This window comes from Acomys minous (assembly GCF_964271855.1).
Source record: "Acomys minous genome assembly, chromosome: 1".
Taxonomy (NCBI): Eukaryota; Metazoa; Chordata; class Mammalia; order Rodentia; family Muridae; genus Acomys; species Acomys minous.
Genome location: NC_140483.1, coordinates 59,068,994 through 59,085,313, shown reverse-complemented (window position 1 = coordinate 59,085,313; position 16,320 = coordinate 59,068,994). Strand labels below are relative to the sequence as shown.

General features: G+C 44.8%; 1 protein-coding gene across 3 annotated transcripts in view; it reads right to left on the bottom strand.

Annotated features, from left to right (window-relative positions):
• Positions 1-775: 775 nt before the first annotated feature.
• The window catches only part of PFKFB2 (6-phosphofructo-2-kinase/fructose-2,6-biphosphatase 2), a 40,015-nt gene continuing 24,470 nt past the window's right edge, over positions 776-16,320 (bottom strand). For 2 of the 3 annotated variants that reach the window (XM_084778565.1, XM_084778564.1), the window contains one exon: positions 11,738-13,698. In XM_084778565.1, coding sequence (XP_084634691.1) covers positions 13,633-13,698 — 66 coding nt within the window. In that variant the 3' untranslated portion in view covers positions 11,738-13,632. Of the gene's footprint in view, positions 903-6,383; positions 6,478-11,737; positions 13,699-16,320 lie in introns of those variants that run through there. The other variant, XR_014778512.1, reaches the window with a different exon arrangement.

Here is a 16,320-nt window from a genome sequence, read left to right as displayed (position 1 = left end):
ACAGTGCATCACTGTATGGCCACACGACCCTGCATTTCAGCTCAGTAAGGAAGGACCCGCACACACCTTCAGAAGCAGTTTATTCATAGGTGTATTTCTGAGACCACTTTGTTCAGCTATAGTTCAGTAAAATATCTGCCTTCAGCTTAGCTTTCCTTGTCTCCAGGGAGTATTTCAGTTCTTCCATTGTTAGTCCACTTTCCTTCAGGCTTCTCACGAAGTTCTCTGCGGCACTGCAAAGGTCCACACTCTCCTGAAAGGCAAGCTAAGGAAAGGAGAGCTTTTAGAGCTACACCTGGGGCTACTGTGAAACCAATATGCTGCAAACCCAAGGAGCTGCCACCCGGATCAGAATCCTTAACATCATCAGTCACTTACATGTGCTGGCTTAAATATAACCATGGATATTTCTCAAGGGATAATAATACGGGCTAAAGCTGGCCTGGAGGAAAATAAGCGTGTTCAGGTCTATTGGAACGGAGACCTGGAGCAGCTTCTCACAGCAGGCAGTGCTTACAGATCCCAGGCCCTGAGTATACCCTGTTATAAATGTCAAGTGAGGCAATAAACCCAATAACAATCTTCTCGAGGTGTTTGCGATGATGATAATGAATGGGAACATTCTTATCTGGAGTGGCTCGGCATCTTGTGAGGCCCCTTCTACAAAGAGGTCAAGGTTACCTAGCACTGAGCAGACAGCCACTGAGCACATGCTAAGAGTCATGTCGGGCTGAGAGTACAGCTAAGAACCAAACAGACAACACCCCCTACTTACAATTGCTTTCTCCAGTGCGGTCTGTTCAGCTGGCTTGCAGGCTTCCTGGATGGGCTCACAGGTAGGATAGGAGCTGTCCCACTCCCCATCGGTGCACTGCAGCCTCTCGACGCCCACTAGGCGGTACCTGGAGATGTCAGAACAACCCTCAGCCTCTGGGTCTTCAAGCTGGGCAATGGAGGCTGGTTCTGTGTCGCTGTATTTGAGCACTTCAAACCTGCCCCTTAGCGCATGCGCATGCTGTGTCGTTCTAACACAGCAGCCACGAAGTGGAATAGCTCTCCTGAAATGGTGAACAGACCCAGGGAATGGGTCAACCTAGAATAACGTGGAGGGTGGTGAGGACTTCAGAGGTGCTGTTGTGGCATGGGGGAGGAAGAGCTTGATCGCTCATAACCTGAACAGGCAGATGCAGGTGGATGTGTTCATGGAGAGCAGTGGTGTGTGATCAGAAAAACACAAACACAGACACAATCAAACAACAAAAGGTGATATAAAACTGAGAGTGGGACTCAAAGGCGGATATTGTCATACGACTGAGATTGAGGCAAGAGAAAGAAAGGGCAAGAGATCCTCAGGGCGGGAGACCAGACCATCTGAAGACAATGCTTTAAGGGTCTAAACGCTAAATCATTACTTCTTAATGTTTTAAGGCGTCTGCTCTTGGATTCTGTGGGAAATACTCCGTTTCGGAGGCAGCGGGAAGAGCCCTGCTCTTACAGGGGTTCTGTAGAATGCAGGCCTGTGTGCTGGTGTGGGAGGGGAGCATCTCTCTCCTCTGACGACAGCAGCAGAGAAGGAAGATACAGCCAGGTACCATACCTATGAGACATTTGTCCAACTCCCCTCGGTTCCCTCTGCACACAGATGCTACTCTGCCTGAGCATGGTGCAGAACCCTGTTTCTGCCCTGATGGTACCAAAGGGTTGCTTGGAAATAAAAGCAACCCTTATTGGTATCTTTTTAAAAATTTATTCATTTAATCATTTTTACAGCCTAATCACAGCCCGCTCCCTCCTTTCCTCCCAGTCCCACCCTCACACCCCCTCCCCCTTCTTCTCAGTACTGCAGCAGCAGCAGCAACGGTCAGTCACTGCAATGTAGTTGTGGAGCTACTGCCAATATGGCTAACTACTGCCATTAAGTATACTTGCCCCAACTCAAAAGACATCCCCATGTCAAGCCAAGGGAAATACAGACGTCTACGGAGGAATTACAGTCATATCGTGTGTGTGTGTGTGTGTGTGTGTGTGTGTGTGTGTGTGTGTGTGTGTGTAGGGGAAAAAAATCCCCATGCCAAGGGACTTGTCATGAACACGCTGTGTGTGCTCTGACTTTTTCTGCTGCTTACAATGACTTGTATAGTAGACATGAGAGATGTCATCTTGCCCCTGGTACCTCCAGTCAGGAATGAGCTCTGATATTCATGTGGTTGGTTGCTATGCTGTGCTGACAAATACAGAAAAGAGCTCAGATGTGACAGATTCAGTGGAGACAGAGACAAAACACAGGGGTGTGCTGTACTCAGAATATAAAAGAAGGCTGCCAAGGAAAGGTCTCCCAAATACAAACAGCCTTAACTAATCTTAGTGGGTGCACCCCGCCCCCCGCCAACAACAACACAGGAATAGAAGAGAAACCTGTTGGAAATAAGGAGTTTGGTGGGAGCGGGAGAGATGAGTGAGAGGTTATGGAGGGGGTGACAGAAGTACATTATTGTCAGACAATAATACAATTTTGAAACGTAGACAAGCAGCCAAATGTGGGCAATACAACTTTGCAAATCATTCCCTTAAGAAGAGACTCCAACTCTTATTCCTGAAAGGCAGTGTGTACCTTTAGAACCCTGGGACAGGCGCCCGTGTATGTGGGTGTGGGGGTGGGCAGAAAGGGGGAAACTGGGCCCATTCTCCAGTTGGAAATGCCATGAGAGAAGAGAGGCTTCCCCAAGCAATCTGCACTGCCTGCCTCACACAGTACAGGGAGGCTCTGGTTCTGGGGAAAACAGTGACTAGGGACTTGGTCCAAGGATCCACATCCCTGAAACAGACTCCTCATACAGCATTGGCTACATGTTGGTCCTCTGTAAGAGAGAAAGAGTCACTATGCCGATACCTACTGGGGCCAACTATACACTTATACATAGAAACCCAGCTATGTTTAAGAACCATTTAAGAGAAACTTAGAGCTCTAGTGGACAGACAGCCCTGTGCTCACTTTGAGACTTGGGCATATGCCCTCAAAGGTGCATGCCATAAGCCCTGAATATACTGTGGGAGTGGACATATTATAGGACAAGTGCTTGCAAATCACCATGGGAAACTTTGGTTAAGGTGCATAGAAAACAAACATGTCTTGGCCAAAAAGCCAATCTTGAGAAGCTATACCAGTGGTACCACTAACTCCAGAGTCACATACCAGTACTTTCTAAGGGTATGGGAGAGCACCAAGAGATCACAAAAGCAATCTATTAGCTGATATGTAACCCCTTTACTTTGTTGTCATGCCTTAATGAAAAGCCTGATGGGACATAGCTTAAGACAGTATATCCTGGGAATTAAATAAGGTGTATTTGGCTATACTTAATATTGCTCTATTGTTAATTGGACCATCACCACTGTGTTCTGTGTACTGGATTTGGCCAATGATTTCTTCCTCTCTGATATAGTAGTTGAAAGGCAAGAATATTTTACCTTTATCCCGGAAAGCATCAGTGGACTTTCACCATGTTGCCTCAGGGTTATTTACACAGACTCACACTATGCATGGGATAACAATACATGACCTAGCAGAATGGACCAAACCAGTGACTGTTCAAATATTGCATTACACTGATCAGACATTAATCCAGACAAGGTCCAAGGACCTGGATTGTTTATGAAGTATCTGAGTGTTGTCTGATAGAATAAAATGAAAGTGCTGCCACAGACGGGACAGACAAGGTACAGGCTTTCCTGCTTTCTACATGACTAAGCAAATACAGAAATCTGTGGGGCTGCTTGGCTACTAGAGGGCTTCCACCCCATACCCGGCCCTTCCCACCTAAGGCTACTCTACAATTCACATAGAAAAGCAAGAGGTATGGGGCAGGATGGGAGCTCATTCCATGGCACTGGAGGAAGCAAAACAAGCCGTCGAGCAAGTACAGGGTATACAGATAGTTAACACACCCTAAGGAGCTAACCATGCATGCGTCTGTTGAAAAAAAAAAACAATGGTGTACTACTTATGAAGTCTTAATAACCACAAAACCCATTCACCTAGAAGCTGTAGTCAAGATACTGACTCCTTACCCTCTGGAGGCCAAATGCTTTAGTTGTAGATTCAGCCACAGGTGGGGACAGTGCTGATGACTACTTCAGTTAAGTGAGAATATCTTAGACAGAAAAGGTAGATACCACATCTCCCTCAGTAGAGAGCTCTGACAGTTTCGGTACCCCATTAACTATCAGGCAGACGAAGGAGTGGTTGTGCCGAATAAAATGCTGGACCACCACTCATTGGTGAAGGGGGGCCAGGCACCTATAAATTGGTGAATCAGCAAAATGAAATCAACCCTAACACAGGGCAGTACCTATGACTTAAAGACAAAGCGTTTGTGTTGATGAAGGCCTAGTTTACAGCAGTCAGTTGATCAAACTCTATTCATTTCTACTATATTTTTTGTTTGTGTATTATAGCATTTAGACTACAAATTAAATAAGCAAGTCTCTTTAGCCACATGGGGATCTGACAGAAGTTGGCTCCTATCAGATCAAGCTGAAGAAACACAATACTTTATGGTACCCTAGAAGGTCCCAACCACTGTTATGTTGTCTACCATGCTAGGAAAATGGTCTAACTATTAAAGTGTGCCCTATAGTAGGGATTACTTACAAAGGAACATATTAGATAAACAAATGGCAATTGCATCTCCCTGTAGTAGTATCCTTTTCCTTTCTGTCCCAAGTCCCAGCCTGACCAAATGTTATCCTAGGTCCTAGCAGCTCTTCTGATACAAGGCCACAACATAGCATGTATCTCACCCAGTGGTGCAAACATTCCTCTCTTATTATCTACTAAACATTCTTGTTTCTCCTAAGTAGGCAAGCAGGGACCCCATTCCTTCATTGGGCTAACACTGGTTTTCACCATGCTAATAATGGTTGGTCCCCATAGACTCATGTGTTTGAATGCTTAAATATTAGATGTGGCCTTATTAGAGTAGGTGTGGCCTTGTTGGAGAAAGAGTGTCACTGTGAAGGCGGGCTTATTGGTCTTATATATGCACAAGCTCTACTCAATGTGGAAGAATGGATGAAAAGATCATGGTGGTTCACCTGGCCAATGCAATGGTGGAGGCTGGCTGTTCTGTAAGTGGATAGCCAACAGAATACTATCCTCCTGACCTGGAATCAATGCTACCAACTAGTGAGACTTCTAAACTGTAAGCCAAACCTGTCATTACAATGGTCACATGCTGTTCTCCCTGCCAGCAGGCCTCTTAACCTTATTTCTCTTGTGTTGGGGGTTATACTGGCTCTGTCACATCCGGATGTGATGTGTACCTAGGGCCTTATCTCAGTGCATATGTGGAAGACACAGAGTGAAACATGAGCAAAAGGCACAACGAGAGCACCAACTCTGAAGGGGGGAAGGGGATCTGAGGCAGTCACAGTCACACACAGCAGCGATGTTCTTGCAGGTGTTCCCACAGACTGCAGGCAGCTGTGCTGCGGTGGGAGGGGCTACTGGCCATTTCCCCGCTTTGCAGAGGATGAGACAGACAAGGAACGAAAGGCCTAATAGACAAGCAGAGTGTGGCCATGAGAAGCTCCCATTTCCCTCTGTTCCCTCCATGTGTAGCTGCTGCTCCAGAGATGCAGACCTTGTGTGTCCTGGCCTGCTGCCACCGGGGACTGTTTGATGATAAAAGGCATTCAGCTCCCACTGGGGCCTCTGGATTCTTTCTCTGGTATCTTGAAATAGTCCTCATTCTTGAGGCTTTGGGAGCTTTGGGCTTGCATAACAGATTGTTTAGAAATCAGGTATTTTGAATAACTGAGAAGAAATGAACACTTTCACCCGCGTGGTGGCTTGAATGAAATGTCCCCTATAGTCTCCAGCACTTAACTACGTCATCCCCTATTGGTGGTAGCAGGTGGGGAGGTTTAGGAGGTGTGGCCTTGTTGGAGGAGGTGTGTCGCTAGAGGGGGCCTTTAAGAGTTTAAAGACCATGCTCTTGGCTTAGTGCCTGCAGTTTAAGATGTGAGCTCTCTGTTTGCTGCTCCAGCCACCACACACCTGCTGTCATAACAGTCACGGACTCTTATCCCTCAGGGAGCATAAACCCAGCTCACTGCTTCCTTCTATACATCGCTTTGGTCACGGTGTTTTATCACAGCAGCAGAAAAGTAACCACCACAACTACGGTGAACAGGGGTAGTCTACGAGGTGTCTGCTTTCTGGATATCGGAGAGAGCTAGTGAGCTAAAGATTTCAGAAACTGAATGAGCTAGAATCCTACAGCAGCAGGAAACGGGATTAGGTAGACACAGACAGCCATTATCCAAAGTCATGCAGCCGGGGAGGGGAGTACTGCCCCCTGTTTGAAGGGCCAAGCACTTACCCATCTTCACAGAAATAATTAACAACAGATCCCGAAGTGAAAGTCTCTTCTTCAAAATAGCCATGGGCAGGAGTCACAGGAGTTTCACAGTCTCCTAAGGGAAAGATACGCTGGCATGAGATCTGTGAGAGCTGGGTGCAATCAATGGACAGTGCTCCTTACACGGTGTGTGCACCAGAGTCTGCATCTTCACAACAGTAGGCGTGAGACCCGGAAGCATGTTCTTTCTCATGAAAATCAGAACTGCCCACAGAAAGGACTCTTACCTCAGTTCATCCCCCAAGTTATAAGGAACTGGGGAATCCCTGACTGGCAGAACTCAAGGAACGGAGCTCCCTGCCAACTGGTAGAGAGCAAGGAAAGGCAAACTAGGGTTGAAGGTGTAGCCCAGCTGATAGAGTGCCTGCCCCGCATGCAGGAAGCCCTGGGTCTGATCACCAGCATCAACTACCAGGAATAGCGGCGCTATAATCTCAGCACTCAGGCAGTGGAGGCAGGAGGATCACAAGTTGGGAGAGGTGGCGAGGGAAAAGAGAGGTGAGAGGGAAAAGTGGGTCATAGGGGAAGGAGAAGTAACTCAGCAAGACAGGAGGTGAAGGTTTTATTTTGGCTCAGACACTAATACGGCACCAAGAGCACTTTCAGCCCAGAGCGGCAACACTCAACAGTACTTACTGCTTCGGCAGATGGGAAAGGGAGGTGCCCAGGTGTGGTCTTCTAGGCACTGGCTCCAGTTGCTTCCCTTGAGGATGTAACCATCAGTGCACCTAAACATGATTTTGTCACTTGCATTCACAGGCCCAGAAGAACTGATATTGCCATTTTCCAGCACAGGGTTGGGACAGTGGCCCACTGAAGAAGAGAATAGTCAGAGCTCTAAGAGGCCGGGAAGAAACAAGCCACACTTCCCCTGGCGTCAGAAGACAAGGGTAAAGCAGAACTTAATGGTGCACACATATGTAACAGGACAGGTATGTATTACCAAACCATACCAATGCAGGATGAGTAAAGACCAAGGTACCGTAACAGTGGATAAAAAGCTCCTTAAGACTCAGGAAGTTCTAAAGGAAAAGCCTCAGCAAGTAAATCTCTAAGAAGCATCAGGAACTTCCTGAACCTCACCAGACATGCAAAGTTTCCTTCTTTAAGGTTAGATAAGCAGTAAGGACTTCTGGGAGCTGCTCAGACCAGCTGAGTGGCCTGGGAAAGATTTTTCAACCTGCTGAGTTTGCCTGCACATTGTGCCCAGAGTTGTAGGTTGCCAGCTTTTGGGAGCCATCACAGATGCTGGGGTGGGCTTTTGTTGATACAGCTGTTTTGGGGTCATGTCTGCTCCTGTAACCCCTCACCCATATTTCCGTAAACAACTCCAATAAACTCATCAATTCACCAGGTTGGACTTTGGCAATATTCTTAACTTTGGTCTGTCATCAGTCCTTATCTGGGATGGGTAGACATTTTCCATGCGTCCCTAGGAATAGTGTCACACAACATGGTCCTGCACAAAGACAACATGACTGCCAACTGTTCTACACATAATGGTGCACAAAACCAGTTATTACCAGTAACATGCTCATTATATTGCCTATGTCTCTAGCAAGTCTGTCCTTTTCTTTCACCTAGCCAAATCCATATTTATTCATTTCTTACTTTCTTTTTAGCTATACATTTCAACTGTTTCTTTCTTGTAGAAAAAAAAAACAGGAGTCAATGGAGAGGGCTGTAAGATTTTTTTAGGCAAAAGAGACTTTAAAATAATGTGTATGCATAAGATTAACACAGTTCTTAAAAAATACTACTAACAAAAAAAGATTTTGAATAATTATGCTCTGCCATTACAGAAGATAACACAATGAGTTTTGTAACCTGGAGCAAGTCACTTGAATGTTACTTCTCACATGTGCAAATTGAGAATATGTTTTTTTTCTAGTTTAGAAGCTACATGATGGCCAGGCAATGGTGGTGTGCCTGAAAGCCCAGCAACTGGCAGGGGACTGCAAGTTCCAGGTCACTAGGGGCTACATATCATCAAATTCTCCAGACTACCATGATGGGCTACTGTCACGAGATCCTGTCTCAGAGGCACCTGGGAGAATGTTTACAATTTTAATGTGGTCTACAGGAAGCAAGATATAAAAGAATACAGGGGATGACAATTAAAAAAAACTCAACTCACTGTCAATGAATCTTTAAAGCCAAGCTAGGAAAGATGTTTTCTTCAAGGCTGCCAAATACAAATAGCCAAAACACTAAGAATGTAACATTTATATAATTCCTGATTGTTTCACGGTTCTTCTTCCTATAGGTAGTTTATTGTATATATTTGTAATAATATAAATGTATATGTAAAAAAAATAAAAAATATATTTAATAAAAAAAATTTTAATGAAAAAAACAAAACAACCAAAGCAACTCACAGCGGCACTCAGGGACGGAGACATTCCATTCCTTTGAGGGATCGAAGACCAAAGACTGCTTTCCTACCAAGTGGTAGCCTTTGATACAAACATAAACCCCCAGAATCTGTTCTCCTACTTCCTCTGCAACAAATACACTATTGTCCACTGGAGGAAGTTCCAAACAGCTCACTATTGGAAGGAAAACAAGAAGAGAATCACTTGGCACATGACTGGCTGCAAGGGCACCCCAATGGATTCCTCCTTCGAGCCCTTGCTGGACTACTCCTGACTCCTTGGCCTCTCACGTCTGTTGCATGTGTATCACCATCCCTCACTCCCCAGCAGTTTCTGAAGTTGTGTTTCCAAACGGACACTAGACAACGTAGTTGAATTCAGCCACAAGTTGTCCATTCCTGAACAAACAAGCGATGCCTTCTCAAAATCAGTCTTACAGTCTCTAATGGTTGAAGCCTCGGGACTTTGAAATGGCCACTTTTTGGGATCCCAGAATAAAAAGAAGTCAGCAACGCCCACCCATCTCAGAGAACAAGATCACCAATGAGTACAAAGCATACACCTTAAGAACTTTCAATAAATATTATGTGAGTTTCATTAAAACCCTACGTAGAATGCCTCATCAACCACAGAGTGACATACCTTGTATGGAAATCCCACTTACCATCTAATGCAGAAACCAGCCAATGCAGCCATATCAGACAGCACAGAATCCAACTAAGCATTTGGTGAGTGGTTACTTTACCCAGGATGGAATTAAATCCTTATTTCAGCCAAAAGCATCCTCCCAGCCACTTAATATCAGAATGACTTCCTTCTAGAGAAGGAGTTATATTTCCTCCTGGAACAAATGTGAAAGAGAGCAGTCTACCCTGTAACAGGGAAGAGCAGCAGAAAAAAGACGGTATATCCAGTGGCTTTGCGACCACAAAAAGATGATTAAAAAGCTGCCAGCTCTAAAATGTGTTTTTAAAAAAAGTTCCCAGTTTCTGGAAATGCAACAGTTGACCAGTCACTTTAAACTGTGGGTTGATCCTTCCCCAACAGGCATGGGCCAAACGCTCCTGCCACGACCTTGACTTCTTGTCAATATCTGCCAGTGTTTACAATCCACTGCCTACAGCTCTCTCCAAGTTTGGGGACAGAGACAGGGTGCCAATCAATGGTACTTTTCCCTGTGAAGACCCAATTGAGTGTCACTTCCTCCTCACCTTTCTAAGTTCTCTTCTGTGCCAGGGATCGTACCGACAGGCCGGGGACACACAGGCTGTGAATGAATGCACCAAAGCCACACGAAGGCAAAAACTGAGTTCCTCAGACACACTTTAGTTGAGCCACAGTGGGCGAGACAAAGAGAGACCATGTCTACCAAGAGGCATCTGAAGGGGCTGCCATTAAGGACGCTGGGAGTTTCTCATGGGCAGTCAGCTATTGTTTCAATGTTGCAGTGTCCTGGAATACCTGAAGGCTTGTTAGAAGGAACGATCTCTTCACCGTGAGTCAGAAATGGCTCAGAACAACCGCCTATCCTGAACCGCCATCCACATGCTGCAGTTGGAGCCCCCTATGGATTCCTAACTCTGGGAACAGTCTTCCTTGGAGGCAGCAGCGGCCTCGCTCCGAGCCCAGCCTCCTTCTGTGTGCTGAAGCAGTCTTGTTCTGAATGCCTCAGTATGTTCATCCACACCACAGCAGTGTCTACATATTAGCTACCCCAGGCCTGTGCTCAGTACTGAAGAATGGACGTTCAGTCATTACAGGGGAACTGAGAATTTCTTTTTGGGTTCTTAGTCTAATCGGTAAGAGAAATTCAAAACCAAGTCAACAAAAGGAAATTGGAAAACAATTTTATTAGTCCGAAGGAAAAACAGCCTGCAAATCTTGTTAGCTGCCAAGAGGAGGGAGGTGGGGAAGAGGAAGAAATAAAGCCATGTAGCATGCGATGGAGGTTGTCAAGGGGCTGCATGGGATATGGGGTGGGATACTCCAGAGAAAGAACGAGAAATCCCAAAGTGCCTGGGAAGGCATGCTTCTACTTTGGCCCACCAGAAAGAGAGAAGGGAAAGGTGTATGTTTCTGAAAGCAGAAGGCCTCTGCAGTGCCTGAGGGAAGCACTGTCTACACCAAAGGAAGTGCTTCTGCCAGAACATTACATCATTAGCAGCTACAGCTACCCTGTCCTATATGCTACCCTATTTCATTAATTATTCCTCCCTCTCCTTAACATTGCATCAAGCAAATCAGGTGACTGACTGGTTAACTCTTAACAGAAGACAGTAGTGTGTGTTTTAGGAGGCTTAGAATGCCAGGTCTCTACCCAGAGACAGGGCTCAGATCCTGTTTTTTTGTTTTGTTTTGTTTTGTTTGTTTTGTTGTTGTTGTTGTTTTATCAAGAGGAAGTGGCTTTACTGTAATAGACCTCAACAATATCCAGGAGTTTCCACCTTCTCATATCATAATTTAAATCTGATAGGGCTTGCTTTTCCAGTGCTATCAAGGAAACAAGTGGTGGTCTCAAAAGTCAACCAGGAGGGAAGAGCGTACCCTCAATGGCCTCCAAGGCTATTAATATCCCTAGCCCTGACTTAAGGAAGTATGTTAAACTTGACTTGATGGTAGATTCCCAGAACTGGTTTGAGTCATTACCTGGCAATCATCAGAGCAGTCATTAAATATTTGTAAGTCAATGACTAAATGTTTAGATTAGTAATAATACATAGCTGTAACAGTCCTACTGACTTTAAAATGCTAGAAGAATTTCAATTGATAGTCACTAACTGAAAACACTACAATAGTTGGAAACACAGATGCATTTAATAACTTCAGGTTCATTTCTTTTAAAACCTTTAAGTACATTTTGGAAAAATCTTAATATTTTGTGTATATGTAATGTACCAAGTGATGTCTTTTTGTAGTGAACTGAAATTTTCATTGTACCTCTTAATTAAAAATAACTTTATTTTCTTATTACAAAAGCCGTATATGTTACTCAGATATTTCAGCATGGTTTTACTTAATTGAGAGAACTTTTCTCCAGTGAAATACACATAATAAAATCAATGAGAAAAAAATTAAAAATCTACGGTCATAACATAGCTATCATTCTTTTACATACACAGAAATTTATGCTCTACAAATTTAACTTAAGGTTAACAAATTTAACTATGGACATCAGGCTCAGGATTCAAACTACCTACACTACTAGCAGAACACCGAGAACATACATTACATTCTGATTAAATACATGCAGACTCCTCACACAAAATAAATAGTTTCATAAAAATACCATCTGATCATCAGAAAGGAGTGTACTTCAATGCAGAAAGCAGCCTGCACCACAAGAACAAAACTCTTGTAGCACAGCATGCTGCAAGCAGCCCAGGGAAGATTGCCTGCACTAAGCCGGGCAAGGAGCCTCTCTCAAAGAGATGGGCGTACATATACAGTAAGCTGCGAGTTGGGAGACACTGAACTGCCCGCAGTTCGTTGCACCCTACTTAGGTAACAGTCTCCAGTATTGTTTATAATATAAAAGAACCATTTAGAAAAAGCACATTTCATGACTTTTCTGGCTACATATCTTCCTGCCCAATAAATAAGCATTTCAAGTGAAAAGGAAAACAAACAAAAATAAAATGAGGGGGGGAAAAACCCCCACTAATTTCTATTTGTAAGGTACAATACTCTTTGTGGCTTCTGCATTCGTCTTCAGGAATAACACCACACTAGGAGTGCATGCGTAGTGACAGTGTGTACACATCTGACACTCAGTGATCTACAAGGGGCATCCACTCACTAATGCCCTGAGGCCATGCCGCATCTGCCAAGTGTCATGGGAGAGAGACTGATCATAGGAGTGACAGCTAGGACAGAGGCACCCATCATGGGACCACTGTTCCTGTAGTCACAGCCACAGCTTTCCCAGAGACCTTATCAATGAGACAGATGCAAAGGGCATGTCTGCCGCTGCCTATTTTGTTTTGTTGTTGTTGTTGTTGTTGTTGTTTGTTTTTTATTCCTGTGTAATTTATTCTCCAGAAGCCATCTTTATTTCGAAATGGGATAGAGATGGTGCCGCCTAGCCTTCATCCCAACCCCTCTGGAGGCACTCAGTCAGTCCTCTCCAGCTATGTGAGGTACATGTCTCAGAGAGAGAAATCATAGTAGCTATGAGAGAATGTAAAGACCGGTCTCCTTTGGGGAAGTCTGACAGCCAGACCCTGCACCAAAGGGCAAGGAACAAGAAAAACTTCTCAAAATGAAAAGGAGCCATGGATACTACTCTTCTGTCACCGGAGAAGAGCACTGTCAGAGCCGAGATCCTGACACCCTCCATTTACCTGGCGATCTGGCTCATTTCCCGCATTGCAAGAGGTGACCGTGGGCACCCATATTGCACTTCAGCCTGCTCACCTCCAAGAGACGCAAAGAGTGGCTCTCACGGAGCAGAAAGGGCTTGCTGAGGTTCATCCTCACCCAGAGACCGAGTCCAAAGCAGTAAGTACATTCGCATGCTAGGCAAGGGTCCAGCTAAGGATGCGGTTACTCGGCCACAGCAGAATACCAAATGCCTAAGTAGAATGGTATTTGCAAACTTGAGGCAAAAGAGATAAGACCTGACTTGTTCAGGCTGTTAAAGACTTTGAGGCACAGTATAGTGATGTTCCTGTTAGGCATGAGGGGAAGAAGTACAGTGAAGGTTTTTCCAGGCCTCGCTTTTGGTAGCCTCAAATGAGAAGTTCCCATTTAACTTCCTGTTCTAGCCTCAGTGATGCTGACATCCCAAGATTTCTAGTAGATCCAGTTCCTCGGAGAGGTCTGGCCTCAGTCTCACATCAGGAGAGCAATGTGAGAGATGCCATTGAGGGGTGTCTGTGCTCAGTCAGTACCTTCTCCACTTCCTAGGAGTCAGAAAGAGAAGCAAAGCTGTTATACCACAGCCAAGTGACAGAGAAAAGTAAAAAGAATCCATCCCCAACCTGCCGCTGTTACCTCATGCCCACATCCACACGCGTGTGAGGACACACTGGTGTGCCTGCACACACCTTGACTCTGGGGACCCAGGCAAATTGTAATGGCTTCTTTCCCCGAGAAGCTGACACTATGACAATAACAGGGCACATGTCTGCTTCAGAACTGGACTGTAGGCCACGTGTCTAAGATACACGGCAGAGATGGGCTGGATCTCTGTGGTAACGCAAGCTGTATCAGCCAAGTGACGACACACACACAGTAGCAATGAAGTCGTGGGCTACATGGCTTCTGAGGAGGGTCCCAGTGACACGGTTACCCTAGTCCACCCTGACACCAGCAGTCAGAGTAGATCAACTTTGGTTGATCAATCACAAACTAGTTCTTTCCCTTAAAAAGCTGGTTTCTAAAGTATTAAATGTACGCGTGGATCCAACCACCTAGTGATCTTGTAGGTTTAGGAGGGACCTCTGATTCCGCATCCCTGCTAGTGTACTATGGGATGAGGCAAGAGAGTAACGGACACCGGTCTGTACCTCCGAGGAGGCAGCAACAACAGCCCAGTAAATCCTGAAAGATCTCCCAAATTTTTCTTTACAACAGATAACAAAGGTTACGTGTTGTATAATTCTTACTTCTTGCACAGGTACCAGAAAGTGCATGTGACCACAACAGTGGATGGACTACCAATAATGTCCTTCCCATCTTCCCCCAGAAGGTGGCGAAAGAGAGCCATGCCCGTGACCCTAGACTGCAATCATTCTGAGAACTCTGTCGTTTTGCTAAGTCAGCTTGTCCAGTATGAGGCAGTTTTAGAACACAGTAGGTGGGAAGTACAACTCAAAACACAAACCACAAAAATAAAACCAGAAGCATTCTGACAAGTTCAAGTTACTCAACAACTTTATTAACCTGTTCTATACAGACATTCACATAAAATACATTTCAAATACAATTATATACACTTTAAATGGACCTGATGCAATATTTCATTATCAACATCACAAAAATAAATCAGAATGCTACTAAGGATTGGCAAACCCACTATCAGCAGAGCTGTGTCTAAGAAATCTGCAATAAAACTCTGTTACTGGGCTTCTCATGTCTGTCCATTTCCATCCAAGCAAGGAGCGCTCGGCCCTCTCTATATTACAAGCCCATTTGTGATCAGCGCTTTGCTTTTGCCACAGGAAAACCACTGCATCTAAGTTGACCTTGTTGCTTCAACAACAAAAAGCTACACACAATTCTGAAAAATTTAGAAACAGAGTCACATGCATATTAGTCACATATCCAGGGAAAGGATCCTGGAAGAAATACTCTGACCCACTCTGAAGATGGATCCTTGGATGCACATTTCCCTCTAAGATTGAGAGTAATGGGCAATCCCACAGCAGACTGAAGGCAGCAGCACACTCAGTGAGGATGCTACAGGGAGGGGCGGGGCGGGTCATACAGAAGGTTCAGGAATGGGTGGTAATAGGGAATTCCTGCCTGAAGCAAGGAACTGGATGAAACGACTTCAAGTCACAATTTAACTGTTACTGTGATTTCAACAAGTCACAACTCTTATGGCATTGCCCTAGGTAGGATCACAAAATGCCATACAAGTAACCTGCAGCATCGTATTTTGAAAAATAGTAAGAAGTTGGTCACTTTTATACAATAATTGTCTGTGAAGAATCATAGTATACAGAGCTTCTCCATAAAGGAGACATAAAATATTCACTCCCTTTCTTGTAGAACATGTGTAATAGGCAAGGAATATGTATATCCTACCAATCAGTACAATGAGAAACGACAGACTGTTGGCAAATAGACCACGAGTCTTCTGGACACTACAAAGCTAAATCCTTAGCCACACTTCTGATGTGCATCCATTATCTCTAGGGAAAAGCTAAGATCTTGTGCACTAGCCCTGCTTCCTGGCTCAACTCCTAAGGTAGTTTTAAAAATCAAAATGCCTTAAAACACAAACAAGTCAAAGTGAATACAAGGAAAACTAGGTGATTTGCTGAAACTTCTGACACGAGGACAACATCCTTCTAAGACAGCAAGGGCAGTGGGATGTGCATGAAGCCTCGTCACTCAGAGCTGCCTGCACTACCTGGCGCTTAGCTCACACCTGTCCCCAGTCATCAGGCAGATGTATTCCCTGACACTCTCACTGTTTGTTTCTGTAGATGAGGTGTCTGGAGATCAACTGTTGGTTTCAGCAAGGATTACTCAGATCCTTGCCTGAAATGCTCAACCATTTGGTCTAGGAACACAAGCATGCCTCAGTCCTGACTGACTTCTCAGGAACCACAAAGAGCGGCAAGCACATAGCATAATGCATGCCTAGAAATGATAAAATGATTCCTTTGCCAGGAGAAAAGGCCCTACACCAGCGATCAGCAAGTGCTAAGTTCTAGTCTGGAAACAAGACAGGACAGTAGAGCGTCTACAAATCTTTAGATTGCGCTTTCAAATCCATTTCCCATCTTTCTCATTCAGTATTGTTTTATTTTGTTTGTGGCTTCCCCAGCTCTGGGGACTGAACCCAGGGCCTC